General features: G+C 42.2%; 1 protein-coding gene across 1 annotated transcript in view; it reads right to left on the reverse strand.

The window, feature by feature from the left end:
* The window catches only part of col7a1l (collagen type VII alpha 1-like), a 103,453-nt gene that overhangs the window by 74,982 nt on the left and 16,155 nt on the right, over positions 1–12,316 (reverse strand). Inside the window, exons 7-16 of the mRNA XM_052118746.1 lie at positions 10,017–10,180; positions 9,681–9,810; positions 8,875–8,991; positions 8,498–8,653; positions 7,833–7,949; positions 6,801–6,947; positions 6,577–6,696; positions 4,602–4,760; positions 4,366–4,479; positions 4,004–4,153 (exon numbers count right to left, since the gene is read on the reverse strand). Coding sequence (XP_051974706.1) covers positions 4,004–4,153; positions 4,366–4,479; positions 4,602–4,760; positions 6,577–6,696; positions 6,801–6,947; positions 7,833–7,949; positions 8,498–8,653; positions 8,875–8,991; positions 9,681–9,810; positions 10,017–10,180 — 1,374 coding nt within the window. The remainder of the gene's footprint in view (positions 1–4,003; positions 4,154–4,365; positions 4,480–4,601; positions 4,761–6,576; positions 6,697–6,800; positions 6,948–7,832; positions 7,950–8,497; positions 8,654–8,874; positions 8,992–9,680; positions 9,811–10,016; positions 10,181–12,316) is intronic.

A 12,316-nucleotide genomic window follows, 5' to 3' on the forward strand; every position in this document is an offset into this window, starting at 1 on the left:
TCAATGTGGACTGAATGAGCCAACCTCATCATTCATGCCAGGTGGTCGCTGCTCTCTCAACCTGGCTCAGTTTATTGACCTCGCCCTACTGTACGCTGGTTCCTCGTTTACTGTGGGGGAGGCAGAAACTGAACCAGCGTTCCATACCATGGCCCCCGTCTTGAAGCCTACCACGGCCCCCGTCTTGAAGCCTACCATGGCCCCCGTCTTGAAACCTACCACGGCCCTCGTCCCGAAGCCTGTCACGGCCCTCGTCCCGAAGCCTGACACGGCCCTAGCCCCGAAGCCTGACACGGCCCTAGCCCCGAAGCCTGACACGGCCCCAGTCCCGAGGCCTATCAAGGCCCCAGTCCCGAAGCCTGTCACGGCCCCAGTCCCGAAGCCTGTCACGGCCCTAGTCCCGAAGCCTGTCACGGCCCCAGTCCTGAGGCCTGACACGGCCCTAGCCCCGAAGCCTGACACGGCCCTAGCCCCGAAGCCTGACACGGCCCCAGCCCCGAGGCCTGTCACGGCCCCAGTCCCGAGGCCTGTCACGGCCCCAGTCCCGAAGCCTGTCATGGCCCCAGTCTCGAAGCCTGGCATGGCCAGCGAGTCAACGCCCATGCCTGCCACGGCCAGAGAGTCAGCGCCCATGCCCGCCATGGCCAACGAGCCAGCGCCCATGCCCGCCACGGCCAACGAGCCAGCGCCCATGCCCACCACGGCCAACGAGCCAGCGCCCATGCCCGCCACGGGCAACGAGCCAGCGCCCATACCCGCCACGGTCGGCGAGCCAGCGCCTGTAGCCTCGACCGTCCCCATGGCCACGTCCCCTGTTGGCCGAGGACGCAAGAGAAGGAAGAGGGCCCCTTCTCCCCAGTCTCGTCTTGTGCTCAAGACCGCAGAGGTTCCCTCAGAGTCTTCCACAGCTCTACCGACCTCTGCTCCGCCCTCAGAGTCTTCCACGGCTCTGCCGGGTTATGCTCCGCCCTCAGAGTCTTCCACGGCTCTGCCGGGTTCTGCTCTGCCCCCAGAGTCTTCCACGGCTCTGCCGGGTTCTGCTCCGCCCCCAGGGTCTTCCACGGCTCTGCCGGGTTCTGCTCCGCCCCCAGAGTCTTCCACTGCTCTGCCGGGTTCTGCTCCGCCCCCAGAGTCTTCCACGGCTCTGCCGGGTTCTGCTCCGCCCCCAGAGTCTTCCACGGCTCTGCCGGGTTCTGCTCCGCCCCCAGAGTCTTCCACGGCTCTGCCAGCCTCTGCTCACCCCTCAGAGCCCTCGCGGCCTCCGCCTCTCGAGTCTCCCAAGGCTCCTCCTCCCAAGCCTCCCAGGGCTCCTCTCAAGCCTCCCAGGGCTCTTCCTCTCGAGTCTCCTAAGGCTCCTCCTCTCGAGCCTCCCAGAGCTCTACCTCCCAAGCCCCCCAGGGTTCTGCCTTTCAAGTCTCTCGAGCCTCCCAGAGCTCTACCCCTCGAGCCTCCCAGAGCTCCGCCTCTCAAGCCTCTCAGGGCTTCTCCTCCCGAGTCTTTCAAGGCTCCTCCTCCCAAGCCTCCCAGGGCTCCTCCTCTCGAGCCTCCCAGGGCTCCGCCTCATGAGCCTCCCAAGGCTCCTCCTCTCGAGCCTCCCAGGGCTCCTCCTCTCGAGCCTCCCAGGGCTCCTCCTCTCGAGCCTCTCAGGGCTTCTCCTCTCGAGTCTTTCAGGGCTCCCCCTCCCAAGCCTCTCAGGGCTTCTCCTCTCGAGTCTTTTAGGGCTCCACCCCTCAAGCCTCTCACGGCTTCGCCTCTCAAGTCTCTCAGGGCTCCTCCCCCCCCAAGCCTCTCAGGGCTTCCCCTCTCGAGACTTTCAGGGCTCCTCCTCCCCTCGAGCCTCTCAGGGCTCCGTCCCTCGAGTCTTTCATGGCTCCACCCCTCAAGCCTCTCACGGCTTCGCCTCTCGAGTCTCTCAGGGCTCCTCCTCCCCTCGAGCCTCTCAGGGTTCCGTCCCTCGAGTCTTTCATGGCTCCACCCCTCAAGCCTCTCACGGCTTCGCCTCTCATGTCTCTCAGGGCTCCTCCCCCTCTCAAGCCTCTCAGGGCTTCCCCTCTCGAGTCTCTCAGGGCTCCTCCTCCCCTCAAGCCTCTCAGGGCTTCTCCTCTCGAGTCTTTCAGGGCTCCACCCCCTTCCAAGCCTCTCAGGGCTTCGTCTCTCGAGTCTTCCAGGGCTCCTCCTCCTCCCGAGCCTCTCGGGGCTCCGTCTCTTGAGTCTTTCATGGCTCCCCCCCTTGAGCCTCTCGAGCCTTCCAGGGCCCCACCTCTAGAGCCTCTCGAGTCTTCCACGACCTTTTTCCCCGAGTATATTTATTCCCCGGCTTCGACCTCACGCTCCCTTTGACTACTCTCTCCCGGATTGCCCCCTTGTTTATATCTTGATTCCCCGGCTTTTGACCTAACGCTCACCCTGACCATTCTTCGCTGGATTTGCCCTTGTTTTGTACTGTTGCCTGCTTTTATTTAATAAAGCAGTTTTTCCCCGACATTGTGACTGTCTCAACTTGTGTTCGCAATTAAGCGGAATAAAAAAATGAACTGGAACAATCTACTGTTCGCTAATTGTTAATACTTTTACTTTCATGATCTTTTTCATCAATAAATTAAATTTTGCTTTGGCACATTGAGTGGTGGTACTCATGTGGATGACCCAGGTTTGAGTCTGGCCTGGGTTATGTTCCCATCTCGTTCCCCTCTCTCTCTCTCTCTCTCTCTCTCTCCTATTTTCTTATCCTCTCTCTGTGTCTGCCAATAACCACCCACGACAAAAACACAAAAACAGATAAAACATGTCAATCTACTGTATGTATCTGCTTCCTACTTTCCTGCTGCTTCTCTGTTTCCTGAAAAAATCTTTAAAAAAGAACAGACGCTTCAACAGAAGACGTGCTGATAACAGTGATGCTGAAAGAAGTGAAACATACACACATTGGCATTGATGTACACACACACAGCTTTAGTAAAACTACTGTGGTAGACAGCTGTGGTCCTAAAGTGGGGAGCTCAAAACACTGGAGCCATCAATCAGTCTCCTGATATCCCACAATCCCATTAGAACAATCTCCTTCGAAAATCTCCATATCACCGCCCCTGACTGTCTGTAACGCCTAATTAACTGATCAGAGATTTCTTCTTATGGTTTGTACCTGTTGACCAGTTGTCATTGCAAGCACACACAGAGCAAAACAGACTAGCCCAAGTGAATTGAAAAAACAAAAAAAACAAAAAACAAGCCAAGTCAAGGTTTATTGTTTGCTTTCCTACAGAGTAAGTGGAACACAATGAAACACTTTGAAAGAAATAGCATTGAACCAAACAATATTAAATGTAGCAGTATACACTTAAAGCATTTAGAACACTAGCATGAATCACAAATAAATGAGGACTCGAGATTATAAAGCAAAAAATTAGAACACATTGAAGACCCAAAGAAATGGATTGACAAGCACAGTTTTCTTTCCTTATCTCTGGTTGAAACATTAGGTTGGGGTGGGACATATTGGTTCATCCCTTTAAAAATAAATAAATAAAAATATATAGCTCAATAGCTTTTAGTTTACATTAAAGCTACAAACCAATATTTACAATATCCAATCATTTCACGGTCGTCAGTAGCTGGTGGTATCACGGGGAGGAACACTCTCTTTCTTGGGGGCATTTTACTGGACAAAAGAGGAGTCTTCTATATTTCTTATCTATGAGAAAGACTGTTATTTTTAAATGTATATATCTGCTAAAAGTTCATTTAGTCAACTTTTAGGAGTACACTAGCATTTATGGTCTCAAAGCTAATCAACATGCACCAAAAGCCACAACAAACTTAAATTTAGATTTTACAGGCTCTGTAAATGAGTGTTTTGGTAACTTGACACAGAAGGACACACTTGGAAAACCCAGAAACAACCCAAATAAAAATAAAATCACAAACTGTGGTAAAACTCAAGGGACAAAATTCAGTTTTTCTTGATATGTGTTAATGTTGTCTTTATCTGGGAGCTGGTCAGTACCTGTTTGCTGTGAGAGAGTGATTTCTGGCCCCTCTGTGTTGCTGTAGAGAGCTTGAATGCTGATGGAATAAAGGGTGTTTGGCTCAAGACCAGGGATGCTGTGCCGTAAAATGCTGCGGTCAAGATAACGACTCTGAGGGCGCACAAATTCTGGAAGAAAATCCACATACACACAAACACCAATGTAGTAAAAATGCAGTTATAGATAGAATGGGACATATTAAAGCTGACTGGGACAGATGTTTTGTAGTTTGTAGATCCATTACGACAAACAAAAGTCAAAAAGTGCTCTAACAGACAAGCATAACTATCAATGACATATGGTAAAAATAAGAGGGTGTCTAGACAATCAAAATGTTTACCTGAACTCCAGGTGAGTTTGTATTCTGTGGCCCCTACAATAGGGCTCCATTCCACATCGATGGAAGAGCTGGTGTATGAGGTCACTTTAAAATTTGAGACGTATCCGAGAGGTGCTGGTAAACAGAACGTGTGACATGAGACTCAACCAATAAGAGACTAAATGTTTGAATTCTGCAAGTGCTCATCATCAGAACGTGTTTATCAAGGAATCGCAAAACCATGCCAGGCTACTCACAGGTCTTGAATGTAGCAGTGATGCCCGGTCCAACCGCAGATCCAAACAGCACGTAGAGAGAGAGCACGTACTCTGTGTCATGAACCAGATTCTTCAAAATATGTTCAGTAGTGCTGCCGTTGAGGGCCAGCTGTCTGGGCCGATCTATCCCTACAAACTCTGAATACACAAAAACACACACATGAACATACTGTATTCATAGGTCATTTTTGCAATGTTTGAATTATGCTTTTTTTATTCAAAGGCACTGAGGAACCAGAAAACAAGGATATTTACATGTTTACACACATTTATACACTATTATATACAAAATATCAGATCAAGTGCCATTCGTAAATAAATGATAATTTCTCAGATCCAACTTCACTTTTCATTTTTGCAATTACTGTTAACTAACTGGCTCCATTATTAGTGTGTATATGAAGTCAGTCAACAGGTGTTTATCACATCAACTATTGACATGTTCAATTATGTTTCATAACCAGAAGGTTTCCAAATACTTTTTGTCCTGCTTCAGAAAACTGTCTGTTGTTTTATCATTTGTTTGGGACATGTTTTGCTTTAAAAGAGTATTTGTGCTATCTTTCCTAAAAATAAATATCACTTGGTTTAATATTTTGCAATTTAATGCAATGTCATTCATTCAATTTTAAGAATCACTTAAAGAGATAGTTTACCCAAAAATGTAATTTCTCTCATCATTTACTCACCCTCGTGCCATCCCAGATGTGTCTAACTTTCTTTCTTTTGTAGAACACAAATGAAGATTTTTAAAGTAATATCTAAGCTCTGTAGGTCCATACAATGTAAGTGAATGGTGACTGAAAATTGAAAAAAAATCCCATAAAAGCAGCATAAAAGTAATCCTCATGACTCCAGTGGTCTTCTGAAGCGACGTAATTGGTTTTGGATGAGAACAGACCATAATATAACTCATTTACTGTAAACCTTGCCATTGAAGTCTCTAGACATGATCATGATTTCAAGCTTCATTGCACTTCCTAGTGCTTGACACATGTGCAGATAACCACATGGATATAGGAAGTGTAATCAAGCTTGAAATCATGATCTTCAAGGAGAGTACTGATGTCAGGATTTATAGTGAAAAATTTGTTACATTTTTATCTCTAAAAACAAACTGGATCACTCCAGAAGACATGGATTAAACCACTGGAGTATTATGGATTACTTTTATGCTGCCTTTATGTGCTTTTTGCATAGTATAGACCAACAAAGCTGAGATATTCTTCTAAAAATCTTAATTTGTGGTCAACAGAATAAAGAAATTCATACACATCTGGGATGGAATGAAGGTGAGTAAATGATTTTAGGGCAAACTATTCAAATACTTTTATGGAATGGGAGAGAAGGTAAATATAGATCTAATTAAGTGGTGTCAGGTAACATTTTCTATCTCTGATCTTTCATCTGGCTTGATCAGCCATCTAAGCACCTCCTTATACCTCACTTTCCCTCTCTCTCCCTGTTTCTCTCCCCTTTCTCTATGTTGCAACGTCTTTGCTTCAGACTCATTTATATGGATCTGTCAGAGCGTGTGGCATGAGTCACAGAGTTCTTCTTTATCAGAATGTTATTCCAGGTCGCTCCTTTAATGCAGGGGCCTGCAGCCCATCACAGTGATAGGTAAGAGTCACTTTCAAAGACTTCTTTCAGAAGGGCTCCGTGGTGACATCAATTCATTCCTCTCACACAGTCAAATACAAACGCACAAATTATCCTAAACACACAGCTAAAGCTGAACGCATGAGTCATGAGGCTGCACAAAAACACCTCACGTTGTGACCAACCTGTCGCTTCTGTGAAAAAGAGACTATAAATCAGAGAAACAGAAAGAGAGAGCAAATGAAAGAAAAGTACAGACAAAGGCGAAACGGAAGAGAAGAGTACAGCCAAGTGCAGGACAGCGAGGCAGAAAAAAACAGGGTGGAAAAAGCACAGGCGTTTATAGAGGTACCTGAAGTTGGGCCCCAGGCCAGTCTGTATCCTGTGGCTCCAGGCACAGCGTTCCAAGAGGTAACGGCACTGCTAGTGCTAACTGCAGAGGCTCTCAGGGTCTGTACTGCACTGCTTTCCACTGAGAAAGAAAGAGAGCCTCACAATCATCATCATTGCCTTCATAGAGCGGATCAATACATTTATAAGCAGTATAGTATCTTCCAGTGCATGTGCAGCCCTCACATGTCATGGCTTTGTCAGAGGTAACAGGCCCTTCAATGTCCACAAAGATGGGGTTGATGGTGATGGTGTACTCTGTGCCAGCATGTAGGCCCTGCACCATGTAGAAATTAAAGTTGTCTCCCAGGTTCACATTTTCTATGTGTCCCTCTGCGAAAACAGGGATGCAGAGATTACAATGGCATTTCTTTATGCAAATCATGGACAATGGGGAACAGGATTTCCTGCTCATATATCTGTTTTATTTACAGTTTATACTGAGTCTGTGATATAAACATACTTACGTAAAGGCTAATAGAAAATATATTTGGATAAATACATAATATCAAGGATGTAACGAACTATTAGATTAGAGGAGAACAAATGTAAAAGTTTAATAATCAATCATTGAAAAACATATAAAAAAAAAATAACATTCTATAGATGGGTGCTGAATGCAATACTTTTGACATGTCCTAAGTGTGATATGCTTATAACAGTATAAAGGATGGGCAAGGAGGAGGCGGTAACTGGATGAATCGTCAAAGTAATATTTCATGAAAACTTAAAAGACACAAACATAAACACACACAGGGCAGCTGCATGTGGCTCTCTCTCTCTCAAACTGCCGCATCCCTCTCCTCGGCTGATTGGCCCGACTGGGTGCCACCCTCCTCCTCGTCACATTGCTATACTCCATTTATTTGAAATAGCATTTTACTATTTTTATATATATATTACAGTTATGAAATTACGTGTTTACAATATGACCTCTAAATGGATTCTTTTTGAACAAAATGGAACATTTTTTTTGTTACACCACAGGACCACATAAAATAATAAGAAAAAATAACTGAGATTAAAATGTTGAAAACTTTAAAAGAAATGGGGAGATATACATAAATATAAATTTTAACCTAAAATGTTGATGTTGATTAAAAACACATCAACTACCCAGTTACTGTATATCGATACTAGTGGATTACTTATTTTTTTCCTGATAATTATTAAGCATGTAGAGGAGATTGGTCATTTGTCACTGTACAAGCTGTTTACCAGATGATGACCAGGTGAGTCTGTATCCTGTAGCCCCTCTGACAGATGACCATCTCGCCTGAACTGTGTCTGTGGTGGCGTTCTGCACCAGCAGTTTCTCAACAGGGACCAGTTTCACTGTAATACACAGAAAAGGATAAGTGCACAGGGAAGAGTTCTGTGTAGGACAATAATGTGTGAAAATAATTAAAAAAAGTTACATTTCAGGAAGTTTGAACAAAGTAAATGTATAGTAAATAGGCACATCACACATCATCTAATGTAATATAGTTTCTTCTTAAAATGTGTGTTATTCCTCCATCTAGTGGCGAATGCAGTCACAAACAAAGGGCTATTAAAACCACAAGGTCAAAAACAATATAATATCAAATAATTTACACCCTTATTATTATTAAAATTCGATGTTTTATTATCCAAAAAAATGTATACGTTTTTATACAACAATTCTAATGTAATTCAACAATACTTCTAATGTTGGGGTAACCTTGATTCACGAATATGGTCATTATTCAGTGCCATTTAATGTATCAAAGTAGCATAGCATTACCATCTGAGATCATCACAGTACTATAGTAAACACAGAGTACTTTTTGTAAATGACGTCTCATTCAAGAGGCAATGGATGAATGCGTATAAAGGCAAAAAGAAAGAAGAAATGGATTTACGTGTTCTTCCAACTATTGACACAGGTTCACTGGGGCCCTCGGGATAGATGGCATAGATGCTGACAGTGTAATCTTTGTCCTCTTCTAAAGTGTCAATCATGTGAGAGGAGGTGTCACCCCTCAGCATCTGCTCATAAATGAGCCCGGGTCTGTCCGCTGAGGTGGAAATGAAATCAGACCACATTAAATATCATAAAATAGACTCTTACATAAGTTCCTTTCCCATGTTCCTTTATGAATCCCTGTCAGTTTGCATATGAGGCACATTCACATTTCTGTGCATTCTAAGAATATATGCTAATATATGTGGGAATCTATCAGAAGAACATCTGTAAAATGTGTGATATTCTGTCCTGGACTAAGCGAAGGTGTCTCACATCTTGGAATGTAGATTTTATATCCATCCACTTTTCCAAGAGGAGGTGTCCATCCCAGGCGTAAAGAGAACAGCCCTTCGTCATTCAAACGGAAGTTGGCAACTGGTGGCACAGGAGCTGAAACACAGAAGACAAAATGCCAGTGTTACAGTAAGCGCGCACATTTTCGAATATATATGTATACTATATATATATATACGTTTGCATGTTTGATTTCTTCAAAAAGTTCAGTATTACTGGGTGTTTTTGTGTAATATTCATAGTAATATTACTATTACAGTATATATTTTAGTTTATATGTAAATCTGCCATTTTGAGGAAACTTTATCATGATAGAGAATATTTTTGGAGCACAGTGGCTTAAAAATAATATTTGGAACCACACTTTCATTGCATTAGACACAAAATATAAAACCAAAATGCTTCTGTAAAACATATTATTCTAGACATATTCTCAGAAGTAACCATTTTGGTTTACAGTGGATGTTTGAAGTCAGTTCTCCTCAAGTTCACACAGATGTCCTATCAGGATCATCACAAATGTAAATCACCACATTAACTATTAACATGACCAAACAGCCTATAACAGACACAAAGTGACCAAAAATCTTGAACAGTTTCAAGAAAAACATACATGTTTTAATCTTTTGCTTGAGAAGTGTGGCTGTGCTATCTTTCTTTAAAATAAATTCCACATGGTTTTATATGCTGCTTTATAATGCAATGGAAATCTTACATTTTAAAAAGTGATTTAAGGGTCCAAATACATTATAGGACCTGTAAACGGTATACAGTTCAACACGTACTGGTTTCTGTGATAATACTGGCAGATTCTCCTATGCGTCCATGGTAGATGGCATATACAGTGAGAGAGTACTCAGTCTTGGGACTCAAACCGGATACTTGCGTGCTCCCAACATCTCCCTTCAGATCAATCTGAGAGACATTGATGACAGAGATAATTATATTTATTTATTATTTCTGCTAATATACATACCATTGTCATTCTAAACAAACCATACAGACAGAGCTTGTTGCTTCAAACACAACACACACACACATGCATCCTGACCATGTGCTGCAATCCATCTGTTGTATGGTGCTGCATATGGTGTGCATGTGCATAGGTGAGCATATATCACCTGTCTCTGCTGTGCTGGAAGCAGATGGCCCTTTGGAGACACAGGGGTGATGAGCAGCCTGTAGCCGGTAACATCTCCCGTGGCCTGACTCCAGCTCAGCTGCAGAGAGCTGTAACTCAACTCAATCACCTGCAGATCTTTAGGACCCACTATCCTCTCCACCACTATAGCAGACAGAGAGAGAAAGTGATGTGTGGAAAATGAAGGAAAGAATGCAGAACGGATAGCAGGAGTATGATAGAATTGAGCGCAACATAAACATATTTTTGTCTTTTATTGAAAAAAATAAATCTAAATATTTGTAAAATAAGATTTACTTATTAAGAATTTATTAGTATGATAATAAGACTTTTTGTCTTTAAAACAAGGTAAGAAACCAAATTAATTCAAGATATATTCTCTAATAAAGGCATCATACCTTAGGGTTCACTTACTTTTCCCAAAGCACTGTTCATGGGATGTGTTCAGCAAAGACAGGACAGATTATAATTGTTTGTGTGTTGTTAACTTAAGCACATTGCGTTTGTCTATACGTGTGACTTTGATGAATATGAGATCACATTTTATGACATCTTAATACAGAAAATCATCTAATTCCAAAGGGTTCACATACTTTTACTTGCCACTGTTTATCATCTACAAATGATTTAAAATGTTTTATATACATTTACATTAAATGCTTACAAATGTTATTAACATTTTTCATAAATGAGCTCATGCACTTGCTCATTACAAATGTTTTCAGAAATTATTAGTATTTTTTATTGAAAAAGTCCAACGCCAATAAAGGTTCTAAATAATCATTAGTAGGGGGCCTGGGTAGCTCAGCAAGTAGTGATGCTGACCACCACCCCTGGAGTCACGAGTTGAAATCCAGGGTTGCTGAGTGACTCCAGCCCGGTCTCCTAAGCAACCAAATTGTTCCGGTTTCTAGGGAGGGTAGAGTCATAAGGGGTAACCTCCTCGTGGTCACTATAATGTGGTTCTCGCTCTCGTGGGGCTTGTGGTGAGTTATGCGTGGATGCCGCAGAGAATAGCGTGAAGCCTCCTCACGCACTACGTCTCCGTGGTAACAAGTTCAACAAGCCACATGATAAGACGCGCGGGTTGACGGTCACACACACAGAGGCAACTGAGATTCGTCCTCTGCCACCCAGATTAAGGTGAGTCACTACGCCAACACGAGGACTTGAAACGCATTGGGAATTGGGCACTCCAAATTGGGGAGAAAATCATAAAATAATAAAATACAAAAATTATTAGTAAACCTGTATAAACATTTACAATGGATGAAGAGTTTCAACTTTTGATTGGGAACTTCAAAAATATGAACAAATAATTATCAAATGATTTGTAAAGATGTGTAAAGAGTAAAAGCATGCATACATTCCAAAACAAACAAGTAGCAAATGTGTGGCTTTCACAGACATTGGTTACAAATTAGCTGAACATTAATCAACAATTTATAAACACGAATAATGTTTCATGGGGTGACAAATAATAAAATTTGTAAATGTAAAAAAGTGCATGGGCTCATTTACAAATTATTTATGAAAAGGTTTAGTAACATTTGTAAGCTTTCTAATGTAAATTAACAAATAATAATAATTTAATAATTTATTAAATAATTTGTAAAAACATTTGTATATTTTAAAAAGTGTAAAGCTATATATGAATGAAAGTTTAATAACATTTGTATAAAATTTAGAAAAACAATCTAAGGCTCTTCACGTCCCTCCAGCACTCCAAGATGTATTATTTCTTAACATTTGTATGTATTTGAATTTACATTGACTAATTATATGTTAAGCATTAAGTAATGTTAAATTCATTAGTTATAATTAACAAACTCATTAACTCATATTTCTAAAAATCTCAATACACATCTTAAAATCCACGATCCCGGATCCGGGATTTAAAATTACGTCAGTAATAATGTACTTCCAATTTTAAATGTATGCGGAGGAGTTATAAGCTCATATCTGGTACCATTTGAAAGCTTAGAATGTCTACTTTCTTGAGATATGCATCACTTTGGCATTTGTTTTACACTAAGTAACTTATTTACAATAAATTACATAGTTCCACCCATCAAAAGTCGTGTCATAATTATGTGCGTTTTTGAATACGCATATTTCCCATATCGCTCAAATATGGCGCACATGTACAAACCATGTATCAAATGAAAGCTCTCATTGCCAGTAAGAAGTTCCAATAAGTCTTTTTATTGAGGTATAATCACATATCTAATACACTTCGAATGAATCATGAAGTATACAATCAACATTTGTAAACATACA

Source organism: Xyrauchen texanus, chromosome 45 (genome assembly GCF_025860055.1).
Source record: "Xyrauchen texanus isolate HMW12.3.18 chromosome 45, RBS_HiC_50CHRs, whole genome shotgun sequence".
NCBI lineage: Eukaryota > Metazoa > Chordata > Actinopteri > Cypriniformes > Catostomidae > Xyrauchen > Xyrauchen texanus.